Below are 18,099 nucleotides of genomic sequence, written 5' to 3'. Positions count from 1 at the left end.
GGCGATGGAGACAGCAGCAATGGGAGGCTGTACAGGGACCCATGAGAGACTCTGGACCTGGCAGCAGCATGATGAGGCGGTACAGGGGCCCACGGCAGATTACGGGCCTGGCAGCAGCAATGGGAGGCCCGTAATCTGCCAGCACTCTATGACAAAATGGAACACACCAGCAGTGTGAGGAGACCTGAAAGTGGCACATGGCATGACACACTGTGGACCTGGCAGCAGCATGAGGAGGCGGTACAGGGGCCCATGGCAGATTAGGGGCCTGGCAGCAGCTATGGGAGGCCCGTAATCTGCCAGCACCCTATGACAAAAAATGGAACACACCAGCAGTGTGTGAGGAGACCTGAAAGTGGCACATGGCAGAGTGTGGCGATGGAGACAGCAGCAATGGGAGGCCGTACAGGGACCCATGAGACACTGTGGACCTGGCAGCAGCATGAGGAGGCGGTACAGGGGCCCATGGCAGATTACGGGCCTGGCAGCAGCAATGGGAGGCCCGTAATCTGCCAGCACCCTATGACAAAAAATGGAACACACCAGCAGTGTGAGGAGACCTGAAAGTGGCACATGGCAGAGTGTGACGATGGAGACAGCAGCAATGGGAGGCCGTACAGGGACCCATGAGACACTGTGGACCTGGCAGCAGCATGAGGAGGCGGTACAGGGGCCCATGGCAGATTAGGGGCCTGGCAGCAGCAATGGGAGGCCCGTAATCTGCCAGCACTCTATGACAAAATGTAACACACCAGCAGTGTGAGGAGACCTGAAAGTGGAACATGGCATGACACACTGTGGACCTGGCAGCAGCATGAGGAGGAGGTACAGGGGCCCATGGCAGATTAGGGGCCTGGCAGCAGCAATGGGAGGCCCGTAATCTGCCAGCACTCTATGACAAAAAGGAACACACCAGCAGTGTGAGGAGACCTGAAAGTGGCACATGGCATGACACACTGTGGACCTGGGAGCAGGATGAGGAGGCGGTACAGGGGCGCATGGCAGATTAGGGGCCTGGCAGCAGCTATGGGAGGCCCGTAATCTGCCAGCACCCTATGACAAAAAATGGAACACACCAGCAGTGTGTGAGGAGACCTGAAAGTGGCACATGGCAGAGTGTGGCGATGGAGACAGCAGCAATGGGAGGCCGTACAGGGACCCATGAGACACTGTGGACCTGGCAGCAGCATGAGGAGGCGTACAGGGGCCCATGGCAGATTACGGGCCTGGCAGCAGCAATGGGAGGCCCGTAATCTGCCAGCACCATATGACAAAAAATGGAACACACCAGCAGTGTGAGGAGACCTGAAAGTGGCACATGGCAGAGTGTGGCGATGGAGACAGCAGCAATGGGAGGTCGTACAGGGACCCATGAGTCACTGTGGACCTGGCAGCAGCATGAGGAGGCGGTACAGGGGCCCATGGCAGATTAGGGGCCTGGCAGCAGCAATGGGAGGCCCGTAATCTGCCAGCACTCTATGACAAAATGGAACACACCAGCAGTGTGAGGAGACCTGAAAGTGGCACATGGCATGACACACTGTGGACCTGGCAGCAGCATGAGGAGGCGGTACAGGGGCCCATGGCAGATTAGGGGCCTGGCAGCAGCTATGGGAGGCCCGTAATCTGCCAGCACCCTATGACAAAAAATGGAACACACCAGCAGTGTGTGAGGAGACCTGAAAGTGGCACATGGCAGAGTGTGGCGATGGAGACAGCAGCAATGGGAGGCCGTACAGGGACCCATGAGACACTGTGGACCTGGCAGCAGCATTAGGAGGCGGTACAGGGGCCCATGGCAGATTAGGGGCCTGGCAGCAGCAATGGGAGGCCCGTAATCTGCCAGCACTCTATGACAAAATGGAACACACCAGCAGTGTGAGGAGACCTGAAAGTGGCACATGGCAGAGTGTGGCGATGGAGACAGCAGCAATGGGAGGCCGTACAGGGACCCATGAGAGACTCTGGACCTGGCAGCAGCATGAGGAGGCGGTAAAGGGGCCCACGGCAGATTACGGGCCTGGCAGCAGCAATGGGAAGCCCGTAATCTGCCAGCACCCTATGACAAAAAATGGAACACACCAGCAGTGTGAGGAGACCTGAAAGTGGCACATTGCAGAGTGTGGCGATGGAGACAGCAGCAATGGGAGGCCGTACAGGGACCCATGAGACACTGTGGACCTGGCAGCAGCATGAGGAGGCGGTACAGGGGCCCATGGCAGATTAGGGGCCTGGCAGCAGCTATGGGAGGCCCGTAATCTGCCAGCACCCTATGACAAAAAATGGAACACACCAGCAGTGTGTGAGGAGACCTGAAAGTGGCACATGGCAGAGTGTGGCGATGGAGACAGCAGCAATGGGAGGCCGTACAGGGACCCATGAGACACTGTGGACCTGGCAGCAGCATGAGGAGGCGGTACAGGGGCCCATGGCAGATTACGGGCCTGGCAGCAGCAATGGGAGGCCCGTAATCTGACAGCACCCTATGACAAAAAATGGAACACACCAGCAGTGTGAGGAGACCTGAAAGTGGCACATGGCAGAGTGTGGCGATGGAGACAGCAGCAATAAGAGGCCGTACAGGGACCCATGACACACTCTGGACCTGGCAGCAGCATGAGGAGGCGGTACAGGGGCCCATGGCAGATTAGGGGCCTGGCAGCAGCAATGGGAGGCCCGTAATCTGCCAGCACCCTATGACAAAATGGAACACACCAGCAGTGTGAGGAGATCTGAAAGTGGCACATGGCATGACACACTGTGGACCTGGCAGCAGCATGAGGAGGCGGTACAGGGGCCCATGGCAGATTAGGGGCCTGGCAGCAGCTATGGGAGGCCCGTAATCTGCCAGCACCCTATGACAAAAAATGGAACACACCAGCAGTGTGTGAGGAGACCTGAAAGTGGCACATGGCAGAGTGTGGCAATGGAGACAGCAGCAATAGGAGGCCGTACAGGGACCCATGAGACACTGTGGACCTGGCAGAAGCATGAGGAGGCGGTACAGGGGCCCATGGCAGATTAGGGGCCTGGCAGCAGCAATGGGAGGCCCGTAATCTGCCAGCACTCTATGACAAAATGGAACACACCAGCAGTGTGAGGAGACCTGAAAGTGGCACATGGCAGAATGTGGCAATGGAGACAGCAGCAATGGGAGGCCGTACAGGGACCCATGAGACACTGTGGACCTGGCAGCAGCATGAGGAGGCGGTACAGGGGCCCATGGCAGATTAGGGGCCTGGCAGCAGCAATGGGAGGCCCGTAATCTGCCAGCACTCTATGACAAAATGGAACACACCAGCAGTGTGAGGAGACCTGAAAGTGGCACATGGCAGAGTGTAGCGATGGAGACAGCAGCAATGGGAGGCTGTACAGGGACCCATGAGACACTGTGGACCTGGCAGCAGCATGAAGAGGTGGTACAGGGGCCCATGGCAGATTAGGGGCCTGGCAGCAGCAATGGGAGGACCATAATCTGCCAGCACTCTATGACAAAATGGAACACACCAGCAGTGTGAGGAGACCTGAAAGTGGCACATGGCATGACACACTGTGGACCTGGCAGCAGCATGAGGAGGCGGTACAGGGGCCCATGGCAGATTAGGGGCCTGGCAGCAGCTATGGGAGGCCCGTAATCTGCCAGCACCCTATGACAAAAAATGGAACACACCAGCAGTGTGTGAGGAGACCTGAAAGTGGCACATGGCAGAGTGTGGCGATGGAGACAGCAGCAATGGGAGGCCGTACAGGGACCCATGAGACACTGTGGACCTGGCAGCAGCATGAGGAGGCGGTACAGGGGCCCATGGCAGATTAGGGGCCTGGCAGCAGCAATGGGTGGCCCGTAATCTGCCAGCACCCTATGACAAAAAATGGAACACACCAGCAGTGTGAGGAGACCTGAAAGTGGCACATGGCAGAGTGTGGCGATGGAGACAGCAGCAATGGGAGGCCGTACAGGGACCCATGAGACACTGTGGACCTGGCAGCAGCATGAGGAGGCGGTACAGGGGCCCATGGCAGATTAGGGGCCTGGCAGCAGCAATGGGAGGCCCGTAATCTGCCAGCACCCTATGACAAAAAATGGAACACACCAGCAGTGTGAGGAGACCTGAAAGTGGCACATGGCAGAGTGTGGCGATGGAGACAGCAGCAATGGGAGGCCGTACAGGGACCCATGAGAGACTCTGGACCTGGCAGCAGCATGAGGAGGCGGTACAGGGGCCCATGGCAGATTAGGGGCCTGGCAGCAGCTATGGGAGGCCCGTAATCTGCCAGCACCCTATGACAAAAAATGGAACACACCAGCAGTGTGTGAGGAGACCTGAAAGTGGCACATGGCAGAGTGTGGCGATGGAGACAGCAGCAATGGGAGGCCGTACAGGGACCCATGAGACACTGTGGACCTGGCAGCAGCATGAGGAGGCGGTACAGGGGCCCATGGCAGATTACGGGCCTGGCAGCAGCAATGGGAGGCCCGTAATCTGACAGCACCCTATGACAAAAAATGGAACACACCAGCAGTGTGAGGAGACCTGAAAGTGGCACATGGCAGAGTGTGGCGATGGAGACAGCAGCAATGGGAGGCCGTACAGGGACCCATGACACACTCTGGACCTGGCAGCAGCATGAGGAGGCGGTACAGGGGCCCATGGCAGATTAGGGGCCTGGCAGCAGCAATGGGAGGCCCGTAATCTGCCAGCACCCTATGACAAAATGGAACACACCAGCAGTGTGAGGAGATCTGAAAGTGGCACATGGCATGACACACTGTGGACCTGGCAGCAGCATGAGGAGGCGGTACAGGGGCCCATGGCAGATTAGGGGCCTGGCAGCAGCTATGGGAGGCCCGTAATCTGCCAGCACCCTATGACAAAAAATGGAACACACCAGCAGTGTGTGAGGAGACCTGAAAGTGGCACATGGCAGAGTGTGGCAATGGAGACAGCAGCAATAGGAGGCCGTACAGGGACCCATGAGACACTGTGGACCTGGCAGAAGCATGAGGAGGCGGTACAGGGGCCCATGGCAGATTAGGGGCCTGGCAGCAGCAATGGGAGGCCCGTAATCTGCCAGCACTCTATGACAAAATGGAACACACCAGCAGTGTGAGGAGACCTGAAAGTGGCACATGGCAGAATGTGGCAATGGAGACAGCAGCAATGGGAGGCCGTACAGGGACCCATGAGACACTGTGGACCTGGCAGCAGCATGAGGAGGCGGTACAGGGGCCCATGGCAGATTAGGGGCCTGGCAGCAGCAATGGGAGGCCCGTAATCTGCCAGCACTCTATGACAAAATGGAACACACCAGCAGTGTGAGGAGACCTGAAAGTGGCACATGGCAGAGTGTAGCGATGGAGACAGCAGCAATGGGAGGCTGTACAGGGACCCATGAGACACTGTGGACCTGGCAGCAGCATGAAGAGGTGGTACAGGGGCCCATGGCAGATTAGGGGCCTGGCAGCAGCAATGGGAGGACCATAATCTGCCAGCACTCTATGACAAAATGGAACACACCAGCAGTGTGATGAGACCTGAAAGTGGCACATGGCATGACACACTGTGGACCTGGCAGCAGCATGAGGAGGCGGTACAGGGGCCCATGGCAGATTAGGGGCCTGGCAGCAGCTATGGGAGGCCCGTAATCTGCCAGCACCCTATGACAAAAAATGGAACACACCAGCAGTGTGTGAGGAGACCTGAAAGTGGCACATTGCAGAGTGTGGCGATGGAGACAGCAGCAATGGGAGGCCGTACAGGGACCCATGAGACACTGTGGACCTGGCAGCAGCATGAGGAGGCGGTACAGGGGCCCACGGCAGATTACGGGCCTGGCAGCAGCAATGGGAGGCCCGTAATCTGCCAGCACCCTATGACAAAAAATGGAACACACCAGCAGTGTGAGGAGACCTGAAAGTGGCACATGTTTGGGGCATGATTCATGGCGGATTTAGTCAGTTGTGTCAGGAACTGGTGGTTTGAAATCCAGACTAATCCACGCCTGATTCATTTTCACAAACGTGAGTCTCTCCACACTTTGGGTGGACAGTCGTGTCCTCCGCGGAGTTACAATACCTCCTGCCGCACTAAACACGCGCTCAGATGCCACGCTACTGGCCAGGCATTACAGCCTTTCAAGGGCAAATTCAGCTAGTTGGGGCCAAAGGTCAAGTTTCGTTGCCCAGTAGTCAAGGGGATTGTCTACCTCGGTTGGCAGGGTGCTGTCCAAGTAGGCCCAAGCCTGTTGTTTGAGGTCCTGCTCCAGGTCCACCTGATGCTGCTGCTGCTGCGGCTGGTTAGTAGTTTCCTCACTGCGCTGGTGAAGAAAGCTACTCATCATCGACTGCAGACTGAGGCAGCCGCTGCTGGTGGAGCTGCCACTGCTCCTACCACCCCACCCCTCCCCTGCTGCCATGGCAGCGGAACGCGAGCGCACAGGGCCCACAGTGTCTGAGGATGGACGTTGGCGCACAAAGGCAGAGACCAACTGACTACATAGGTGGTTTTTATAGTACGTTATTTTGGCCTCCCTCTCAGCAGGTGTGAAAAGGCCACCATTTTTGAACGGTAGCGAGGGTCCAACAAGGTGGACAGCCAAAAGTCATCCCTCTGTCTGATGGTTATTATTCGGCTGTCGCTACGCAAGCAACCGAGCATGCTATGGGCCATTTGTGCCAAGGAATGCGAGGGACTCCCTGCCTCCATCTCCACAGCATACTGCCACGGTGCGTCTGGGTCCTCTGTCTCCTCCTCCTCCTCCTCTACCAGATGCTCCTGCTCCTCCACTCCTGTCCGCTGAGTGGAAAAACCACCCATTTCACTCAATAATTCCTGAGCACAAATGTCCTCCTCTACCTCCTCCTCTTCTTCCTGTCCTGCCCCCACAGGGGTCATGTGGCGTTGAGATCTGTGCGCCACGTCTACCGCACCCTGACCAGCCATTGTTAACAGCATTTGTTTCAGGACGTGCAACAGAGGAATGACGTCGTTCATCCCATAGTCCTGCCGACTCACGAATAGCGTGGCCTCCTCAAAGGCCCTGAGCAAGCGGCAGGTGTCACGCATGAGCTGCCAATGGCTGACATCGAAGTTACACAGGGGAGTACCTTTATCCGCTTGTAACATCAGGAAATCGGTGATGGCCTTTCGCTGTTCGTAAAGGCGGTCTAACATGTGTAGGGTTGAATTCCACCTTGTTGCAACGTCGCAGATCAGGCGATGCTGTGGAATTCCGTTCTGCCGCTGCAGCTCAAGGAGGGTGTGCTTTGCGGTGTAGGAATGGCTGAAATGCATGCAAAGTTTACGTGACATTTTAAGGATGCCTTGCAGTGGGATGGTGGATTTTAGGAACCGCTTGACAACCAGATTGAACACGTGAGCCATGCATGGCGCATGGCACAACCTTCCTTGACGCAGAGCAGACACCATGTTCTTTCCGTTGTCGGTCAACATGGTTCCGATTTTCAGTTTGCGCGGAGACAGCCATCTGTCGATTTCTCTGTTCATTACACTCAGAAGTTCCTCCCCTGTGTGACTATGTTCGCCAAGGCATACCAGGTGCAGCACAGCGTGACACCGTTGCGCCCTGCACATGTGATATGCCGGTCGGGTAATGGGACTTGGCACGGGGGTGGCGGCTGAGGACACGGCGGAAGAAGAGGTGGTAGAGGCGGACATCTTTTGTGGACCAAGGACGTGCAAACGTGGAGGCAAAAGCTGCGTGACCTGTCCAAGTTGCTGGTGCAGCTGTGCCAGCACCACGTTCACCCAGTGGGCCGTAAATGACATGTACTGTCCCTGACCGTAGTTACAGCTCCACACATCGGCGCTGCCGTGCACTTTGGCAGAGACCGACATGCTCAAAGACTGGCAGCACCATCTCTTCTACATGTGAATGCAGGGCTGGCACTGCCTTTTTGGCGAAGAAATGACGGCTTGGCACTCTCCACCGCGGCGCGGCACAAGCCATCATCTCTCGGAAAGGTGCTGAGTCCACCACTTGGAAAGGGAGGGACTGCAGCACCAGCAACTTGGACAGGAGGACGTTCAGCTTTTGCACCGTCGGGTGCGTGCTCGCAAACTGTTGTCTCTTAGAAACGGATTCCAAGAAAGACTGCTGACGGAATCCGTGAAGAGGAGTAGCAGGAGAAGGAGCATCTGAACGAGCGGAAGATGCCAACGAGCGACAACTCCCCTCAGCAGAGGTGTTGGAGCCTTGACTGGCTGATAGAGGGCGATTGACGTCGGGTGACGGAGCAAGTAACGGAGCGGGTGATGGAGCGGGGGCTGGGACAGGCAGAACCGCCGTATCTTTATCACGGTTTTCCCAGGCCACCAAATGGCGACGCTGCATATGCTGACGCAACGCTGTAGTCCCAACATGGGCCCCCTGGCCACGCTTGACTTTCTGGCCACATAGTCGACTTACGGCTACGTTTACTTCCTCGGGCGGCTTGACGAAAAATTGCCACACCGCCGAGTAGGAAACTTTGCCCCCGATACTCCTCACTGGCTGACTGCTACTTTCTCCGTGCACACCGGCACCACTACTGGCCGTGGTGGTAGGCTGCAGTGGAGCTGGTGCTCTACTCCGTGGCCGTTTGCCTCCACTGACACTGCTGCGACCCTGCTGCCTCCTGGGCAACCCACCGACTGTTTTGCTCGCTGCCAAGCTGCCACCCTCTTCTCCTGATGATGCGGAAGCAATAGCCTGATGACGACGAGGCTGCCAAGTGCGATCAGCCTCATCATCATCAATTAGGGTCTTCGCCTCACTACTAGCCCCCTCGGCTGCGTGTGGGTCAGGAGACAGACCTGTCTCTAGACCGGCTACCGAGCCACTCTCCTCGCCACTACTTCTTCGCCTGGCTGCTGAAGAGGCGGATGTCTCCCCCCGTTCCTGACCGCCCTCTGTTAGCTCTTCCTCTCTGTACAGTGGGGCTGAGCTCACAGCATGCGATACTTTGCTTGGTGAGGGAACACCAAAGGACAGGGGCAGGTCGAGGACACGTGATTTCAGTGGGCTTGCTCCCGGGCCATGCCAACTAACGGTTGTGTCTGACGTACCCACCGACCGTTGGCTGTAGGTGTCAGAGGTGACCTGGGAAGAGGAAGACGACCGAGCCAACCAATCGATGACGGCAGGGTTGTCGGTGGAGACACAACCGCTGGATGACACCGGGAGCAATGGCCTCTGGCTGCGACTAGTGCTGCCTCGACCCCTTCCTCTGCTGCCACGTCTGCTCGCTCCTAAAACATTGCCTCCTCTGCCACTCCTCTGCATGTTGTCTGACATACTCTTTAATTCAACGATTCTGTGTCCCTGAGTAACAATTCTGTGTCCCTGAGTAACAATTCTGTGTCTGTCCCTGAGTAACAATTCTGTGTCCCTGAGTAACAATTCTGTGTCCCTGAGAAACAATTCTGTGTCCCTCAGTAACACTTCTGTGTCCCTCAGTAACAATTCTGTGTCCCTCAGTAACAATTCTGTGTCTGTCCCTGAGTAACAATTCTGTGTCCCTTAGTAACAATTCTGTGTCCCTCAGTAACAATTCTGTGTCTGTCCCTGAGTAACAATTGTGTGTCCCTCAGTAACAATTCTGTGTCCCTCAGTAACAATTCTGTGTCCCTCAGTAACAATTCTGTGTCTGTCCCTGAGTAACAATTCTGTGTCCCTCATTAACAATTCTGTGTCCCTCAGTAACAATTCTGTGTCCCTCAGTAACAATTCTGTGTCTGTCCCTGAGTAACATTTCTGTGTCTGTCCCTGAGTAACAATTCTGTGTCCCTCAGTAACAATTCTGTGTCCCTGAGTAACAATTCTGTGTCTGTCCCTGAGTAACAATTCTGTGTCCCTGAGTAACAATTCTGTGTCCCTCAGTAACAATTCTGTGTCCCTCAGTAACAATTCTGTGTCTGTCCCTGAGTAACAATTCTGTGTCCCTGAGTAACAATTCTGTGTCCCTCAGTAACAATTCTGTGTCCCTCAGTAACAATTCTGTGTCCCTCAGTAACAATTCTGTGTCTGTCCCTGAGTAACAATTCTGTGTCTGTCCCTGAGTAACAATTCTGTGTCCCTCAGTAACAATTCTGTGTCCCTCAGTAACAATTCTGTGTCCCTGAGTAACAATTCTGTGTCTGTCCCTGAGTAACAATTCTGTGTCCCTGAGTAACAATTCTGTGTCCCTCAGTAACAATTCTGAGTCCCTGAGTAACAATTCTGTGTCCCTCAGTAACAATTCTGTGTCTGTCCCTGAGTAACAATTCTGTGTCCCTGAGTAACAATTCTGTGTCCCTCAGTAACAATTCTGTGTCCCTCAGTAACAATTCTGTGTCCCTGAGTAACAATTCTGTGTCCCTCAGTAACAATTCTGTATCTGTCCCTGAGTAACAATTCTGTGTCCCTGAGTAACAATTCTGTGTCCCTCAGTAACAATTCTGTGTCCCTCAGTAACAATTCTGTGTCTGTCCCTCAGTAACAATTCTGTGTCTGTCCCTCAGTAACAATTCTGTGTCTGTCCCTGAGTAACAATTCTGTGTCCCTGGGTAACAATTCTGTGTCCCTCAGTAACAATTCTGTGTCCCTCAGTAACAATTCTGTGTCCCTCAGTAACAATTCTGTGTTGTCCCTGAGTAACAATTCTGTGTCCCTGAGTAACAATTCTGTGTCCCTCAGTAACAATTCTGTGTCCCTGAGTAACAATTCTGTGTCCCTCAGTAACAATTCTGTGTCCCTCAGTAACAATTCTGTGTCCCTCAGTAACAATTCTTTGTCTGTCCCTGAGTAACAATTCTGTGTCCCTGAGTAACAATTCTGTGTCCCTCAGTAACAATTCTGTGTCCCTCAGTAACAATTCTGTGTCCCTCAGTAACAATTCTGTGTCTGTCCCTGAGTAACAATTCTGTGTCCCTCAGTAACAATTCTGTGTCCCTCAGTAACAATTATGTGTCCCTCAGTAACAATTCTGTGTCTGTCCCTGAGTAACAATTCTGTGTCCCTCAGTAACAATTCTGTGTCCCTCAGTAACAATTCTGTGTCACTCAGTAACAATTCTGTGTCCCTCAGTAACAATTCTGTGTCTGTCCCTCAGTAACAATTCTGTGTCTGTCCCTGAGTAACAATTCTGTGTCTGTCCCTCAGTAACAATTCTGTGTCTGTCCCTGAGTAACAATTCTGTGTCCCTCAGTAACAATTCTGTGGCCCTAAGTAATTTTTCTGTGGCCCTAAGTAACGTTTCTGTGGCCCTAAGTAACGATTCTGTGGCCCTAAGTAAAGTTTCTGTGGCCCTAAGTAACGATTCTGTGGCCCTAAGTAACGTTTCTGTGTCCCTAAGTAACGTTTCTGTGGCCCTAAGTAACGATTCTGTGGCCCTAAGTAACGATTCTGTGGCCCTAAGTAACGTTTCTGTGGCCCTAAGTAACGTTTCTGTGGCCCTAAGTAACGATCCTGTGGCCCTAAGTAAAGTTTCTGTGGCCCTAAGTAACGTTTCTGTGGCCCTAAGTAACGATTCTGTGGCCCTAAGTAACGTTTCTGTGGCCCTAAGTAACTTTTCTGTGTCCCTAAGTAACGTTTCTGTGTCCCTAAGTAATGATTCTGTGTCCCTAAGTAACGTTTCTGTGGCCCTAAGTAACGTTTCTGTGGCCCTAAGTAACGTTTCTCTGGCCCTAAGTAACGTTTCTGTGTCCCTAAGTAACGTTTCTCTGGCCCTAAGTAACGTTTCTCTGGCCCTAACTCTCTCCCTCAATACAGACAGCTCTGCCTCTTTTGAATGACTGGAGGCAAATGGAGAATTCTAAAATGACCGCCATTTATAGCTCGACCATTACACAGTGCTGGCTGGCTGGCTGCTGATTGGCTAATGCGATCACATGTCATGAATGAATGCATTATGGGTCAGCGCGCCTTGTCTGCGCGCCTTCCCAGACATCCCCGCTCCGTCGCCGCACATGTCGCCGCCATTTTAGGAAAAATTTCGATTCGTGCATCCGAAGTATGCTAATTTTTTTAATTTTTTTTTTCGAATTCGAAATTTTCCTAATATTCGAAACGAATTCCACTTCGCCTAGTTCGATTCGCTCATCTCTAATAATAATAAAAAAGTACCCTATGTTTCAATGTCTGGTGACTCTGGCACCATTAAAGTCACAATTTCTGATGAGGTTTTTTTTCTGTAACAAATGCCTGGAATAGATACAATCTTCACACATGTAATACATGGGCTTCAGAAAATACAATAAATAACAAATGCAGTTATTTTAGATAAGAGAATGGATGTCTTTTGTTACCTGTATGACCCGAGAGAAATCCCTTAAACTGAATATATAGTGTGATTTTGAAGGCATGGGCAGAAATGAAGCCATTACTTGTCTGTAGAGATCCATTGTGGCCCACACAAATATCTGGCAAATAAATTAAAAGAACAAAACGATTATTAGCTTTGCCTTCAAAAGATGATGTACATCTGTCAATATAAATACAGTTGAAAATGTGCCATTTCACAGATGGGCAAGGAACAAAAGCAGAGGATCACAGTCGGTCAAACAAAATGAAACAACACAGATGTCATAGAATCAAGTGTTTCAACTTCCACTAAATCAGTTTAGGAGGTTAAGTGTACATGTTTATATTTTCTTAAGCAGGGAGCTTTAAAAATATGATTTCTATAGGCTAAATATGAACAAACTGCTTCCTTCATGTGTGGTGTCCTTGACTCGCCAAGGAGAGTGAGAGAAATTTCAAAAGGAAGTCTCCAGCAGCTTTTAATGTTTGCCCTTTGATCGTGAGCCTTTTATAGTCCCTGCAAAGTACCAATTTGACTAGCTTTCTTTTGATATTTGATGACCTGGATGCAAAAAGCATAATATGAAGCAAATGATAAAGAGAAACAACAATCTACCTACACAGTGATTTTCTTTAAGCACTAGGTTTTGTATGAACATTTTAGTCACTTGCATTTATTTTATTTTCAGCTGAAGTAACCTCAAGATAATTGTATTGTGCTGGATGCTAAAACGTGGAGGCATTTGATTGCCTCTGTCACCGATGCTGTATTGTAGTTCAGCTTAACTAAACAAAGCCAAACCTAGATTCATGCTTGAATTTTATAATAAGAATAGCTATAGTTTACAATATCTCAAAGAGGTATTGTAACAACCCCATTCTGTGTATATTCTGACTATACACAGAGCTACAAAACAAAATGCTTCTTACAAAATAGACAATAAAAAGCACTTAACTAAAAGGTACTATGTAGTTTTGGTGAAAATAAACATTTTGGTATGTTTAGAGGTATAAACGTAGCCTGTGGACTATGAACAATGGGCAACATAGCCACTTTCCAACACACTCAAGCGTACATAATAATAAGTTTTATGTGTTTGGTTAGTATAGGTTGGTGATCTTTATAAATCATCATTGCTATTTGCAGGTCTTTATTTAAAAAAATCGAAATGGAGGTTAAAATCACTGTTGTTAAGGTAATGTGATATAAAACATAAATAGATAAATAAATAAATAACCTTGCACATTTCATTTTTTCAAGCATATACTGTGGACATAATCTAGCAATCTGCACTGGATGCAATCAAATTGAAAGAAAAAACTTCACAACTCAATTTCATGGTTTTCATCCGCATTGGATTTATTCTGTCCTTTAATTACCACACCAGTTAGTGGGAAATCGGGATACCTTTCCATGTTCTGCTTCTTGCCTCCAACCCTTACTCGGCACCTTCCTGTGTCCTCCTTCCACCTCCTTTACCCACTTCAACCCCTTCAGGTCCTCCACATATGTCTCCAATCTTTCAGTAAGCCTATTGCAATAGTATTTATCCTCTCAACTGGCCCAGCAGTACAACATTGTTTCCAGTTACGTCAACACATTTCTCTCTTGCATTTATCCAGCCATTTGACACATAGGAGTTTATTATTAATTTACTAAAGACAAATATGCTTTGAAAATTCACAACACAAACAATACCCAATCACATGCAAGGAAAATAAAATATTTTTTTTTTTGCCTGCACATATTTTGGAGATGAGTCAGCTGGGCTTCATCTCATTCGTTAAGAAAACATTCTCCTGCAAAGTGAACACCATATTTGCCATTAGTAAATAAGCCTTTGTCTTTGAGCTATGGCTTCACACATACATGTGTAATTGCTAACCTAGGGTTTATAAGATCATAGTTACATTGTTAAACTAGGATCTTATGTTCACATTCAACACATAGGTTATTGTAGGGCATATGAATTTCACCTATAGGGACCATTCACACCAGAATATGTAGTGTACCGCACATCATAACCCATGTTAGAATCTGTGTTACCATAATGAATAGAAAAATACTGTAAATGTGTCTTGTGGTGCTTTACAATACAAAGTTAATTGCACCCTAATGCACAGTGTGATGCACCTAGTGCACAACAACAACCAAATACATGTGCTCTGTACGTTGTGTTGTATTATACTTTACAAAATTGCGCAGGACCAATTTTTAATGTTTTGAGGTATGTTGTAGCATGAAATAAGATGGGCTTACTGTATCTGAGTCCACTCATCCTGTAATAAATAAAGGTACCAGTACAGGAAAAAGGTAAATTTATATTTACTTTATCCATGTCTTCTACATAAACTCTCCATTTTCCAGGAAGATTTAAGGGGAAAGCAGAGCAGCCCAAAACACATGAGAAGACACTCCAGTCTATTGTAAGAGCAACTTATCACAAGTTTTTAGCTGCTCTGTATTTCCTAGGATCTTGCCAGAAGAAATATGATGCTAATATATACTTAATTATAACATAACTATAAAATCTAACTTTCTTTTCTTTACAGGTTCCATTTGTACATACTAAAAGCTATTGATCTTTATAGAAAGAGGGGGACCTGAATATTATAAGTGGACCTCTTACACTTGACATACATCTGGGAACAATAACTGTAATTTAATCTATAAGGTTTTCTTCCAACTGTGCCTGTCATTGCTGAAAATACAATAAATGCCAAAAATCCAAGTCCTATATGCTTTCTTATTTAATAGGACAGTGAGAACAGCAGTAACCCATGGCAGCCAGTCAGATTTTGTATTTATACTTGGGAAAAGTGAAGGCTGATTGTTGCGACTATGAGTTACTATACTTTATATAACAAGTGTTACTAAATGAGCCTGTTGATGTTTTTAGTTCCCTTAAAATAATTTTCTTTGCCAGCAAAATCTCTTTTGTCTCTCTTTCTTTTGTTTAAATTACTGTGAAATTTGCCAGATTGAGCAATGTATTTAGATAAAAGCACCAGCTAGAAGCTAGGCGTAGCCTTTTCATGGTAAAAGTCACATTGTGGAAATTAGACTTCTGGTTTGCTTGTCAGCTAATAAACAATACTCTAAATGCCTCTTTGAAAGGAACATTATATGTGACACTTAGATTTCAAACTGCATATTTTTTAAAGCTGGATTCATCACGCATTTACAATGCTATGCAGCATACAGTCACTCTGGATGCCTTTCAAATAATAAACACGGCAGCCAAGAAATTAACAATATTGTTAAAAACAATGCTATAAAAAAAACTAGTTAAATGACAATTAGATGTTGGCACTTAATTAATAAGCAATGCAAAATTTGCATAAATCATTGTTTATTGTACTTTCTTCCTTTTATTTGTGTGTGTAAATGTAATTGACAAACCATGACATTTTATAATCTATAAGCAGTCATGAAAAATAATATTTACTGTTTGGATACACAATGTGGACCTTTGGGTCAATTCCAACATTATGGTCAATGAGTTTGAAAAACTCAAGTAAATGTATGGACTGACCTTCCTTAATACAGGGAAGTTTAGTAAGGATAGATTTTATTTCACAGAATAACATATTTTATGTTCAATATTTTTATTGAAAAGATTTTGTCATAACAATGCACTTCAATACGGTTCATACAGATATAACATTTTAAATTATCGTGTTATAAGCCCCATCAGTTGGCTGGGGGTAGTGAATAATTATGTCACATAAACATGAGGTGTGAGATTTGTTTGGTCTGAACCGTGATGAGGTGGGTAGGGTATATTAAAGGAGTAAGATATAGGGATGTGAAAAGAAAGGAGGGGGGGAAGGGAAAAGGGGGGGGGGGGAGAAGCACCAGTCTAGGGGTGGAAGTCCAGGTAATTAGTAATTAAACTATCAGGATTTTACAGAACAATTTGGGTTTTTTAGCCAAAGAGACCATTGAAGTTTAAATGAGTTATAGGTGGAGTTATTCAGAGCTGATCATCTTTCCATGTCACATTGGAAGTTAATGTCAGTTATCAGTGAGTTGAGGGAGGGGATTTTAGAAGTATTCCACAATCTGGTAATATTGAGCTTAGCTGCCACCAATGTGTGGATAATAATGGTTCGGGATTCTTTCGGGAAATGATCAATTCCAATGTGGAGGAAGGCTAAGGCAGGGTTTGAGTTTATTGAGGTTAATGTTAGAGTTGAGAGCAAATGGAAGATTTTATTCCAGAAGGATCGAAGTGATGTACATGTCCATAATATATGGAGTGTAGAGCCTGTTTCCCCGCATTTTCTCCAGCAAAGGTGGGATTGTTGTGGGTAGTATAGCGATATTTTGACAGGTGTTAAGTACCATTGGTGTAAGGTTCCCAATGGGAACTACATTTGGAGGCTTTGTAGGTTATTTTAAAGGTTTTTTCCCATGTAAATGGTGTTATTGATTGTGCGAGAATTTACTCCCAGTTGATTAGAGAGGTAGTTTTTAGGTGGAATTGTGTATTTAGAATATGCGTGTAGAAAGTTGAGATACCTTTTCTTGGGTAGATTATTTTGTTGTAAAAAAGGTAAGCGGTGTTAGGAATGTTTGAGAAAGGTGGGATCTTTGTTGTTTGTAGGGAGTGAGCTATTCTCAAGTAGGTGAAATATTCAGTAGTGGGTAAATTGTATTTCTTTAGTAAAGTCGGGAAAGAATCTAAATTATGATCGGAGTAGAGGTCTTGTATATTAGATAATCCGCATTTATCCCACTGTCGCAGGTTTAAGGAGGGTGTAGTGATGTGTAATGTGTTGAGCGGGGTAGGCATCTGTTTATGATCTGCAGACTTAGACAAGTAGAGATCATACCAGGCTTGGAGGGATGCCTTAATACACAGATGTTTGAGTAAGAGTTTGGTTTGTGGCATTTGCGGTAAGAGAAGCACATTATGTAGGGCTAGTGGGGAGAGCGAGAGTGTTTCCATAATGGACCAAGATTTTTCTTCAGTTGGGTGCCACCAAAAATAAATTTGGTCGAGAAGAGTGGCGTTATAGTATGACTTTAGGTGTGGGAGGCCTGTTCCTCCCCTGGCTGTTGGACGTATTAAGAGATTTGTGGTACATCTGGGTTTTTTAGAATTCCATAAGAATTTGGAGAAGATTGCTTGTAGTTTAGAGAAAAAAGTATTGGGAATAAGGATGGGGAGTGTACGGAATATGTATAGAATTTTGGGTAGTATGTACATTTTTAGAGTTGCTACTCGTCCTACTTTAGATAGAGATGCTGTGCGTAGGTTGGTAAGTTCTTGTGGTGTGGTTTTACAGTTGTGGCCAAAATTATTCAACCCCCAATGCTGTAAAGGGGTTTAGGGACTATAGTGTACATTTGGAATTGTATTCAGAATCAAATCCTACAAGGACGTTGTAACTACCCAAATGCAACTAAAATGACATCAATTGTTTATGTAATACAGTAGTAAATGGTTCTTATGTGGTTTCTTCATTGCCACAATTATTCAACCCCTTAAAGACTACCACTCTGAAGAACAGAGGTTCATACAGGTGCTTTCCATCAGGTATTGAAAACACCTGTGGATGTCACCGAGCAGCAATCAAGCATAATAAGCACCAATTAGGCAGCTTTAAAATGACTGTGATACTCAGCTCCTTCTAGACATTTACTGGTGTGGTTACAAACATGGTGAAGGCAAGAGAATGGTCCAGGAAGACAAGAGAAGAGGTGATTTCTCTTCACAGGAAGGGCAATGGCTATAAGAAGATTGCAAAGATGTTAAACATACCAAGAGACACCTTAGGAAGCATCATTCGCAAATTCAAGGCAAAGGG

The 18,099-nt window shown here is 48.1% G+C and overlaps 1 protein-coding gene across 1 annotated transcript in view; it reads right to left on the bottom strand.

The window, feature by feature from the left end:
- LOC149471958 (dynein axonemal heavy chain 3-like) overlaps positions 1-18,099 on the bottom strand; it is a 710,466-nt gene that overhangs the window by 653,711 nt on the left and 38,656 nt on the right. Inside the window, exon 3 of the mRNA XM_089652692.1 lies at positions 12,288-12,401. Within this exon, the coding sequence (XP_089508818.1) occupies positions 12,288-12,401 (114 nt within the window). The remainder of the gene's footprint in view (positions 1-12,287; positions 12,402-18,099) is intronic.

Source organism: Staurois parvus, unplaced genomic scaffold (genome assembly GCF_062004578.1).
Source record: "Staurois parvus isolate SC_StPar_1 unplaced genomic scaffold, SC_StPar_1.0 ptg000025l, whole genome shotgun sequence".
Lineage (NCBI taxonomy): Eukaryota > Metazoa > Chordata > Amphibia > Anura > Ranidae > Staurois > Staurois parvus.
This window is presented reverse-complemented; position numbering and strand designations above follow the sequence as displayed.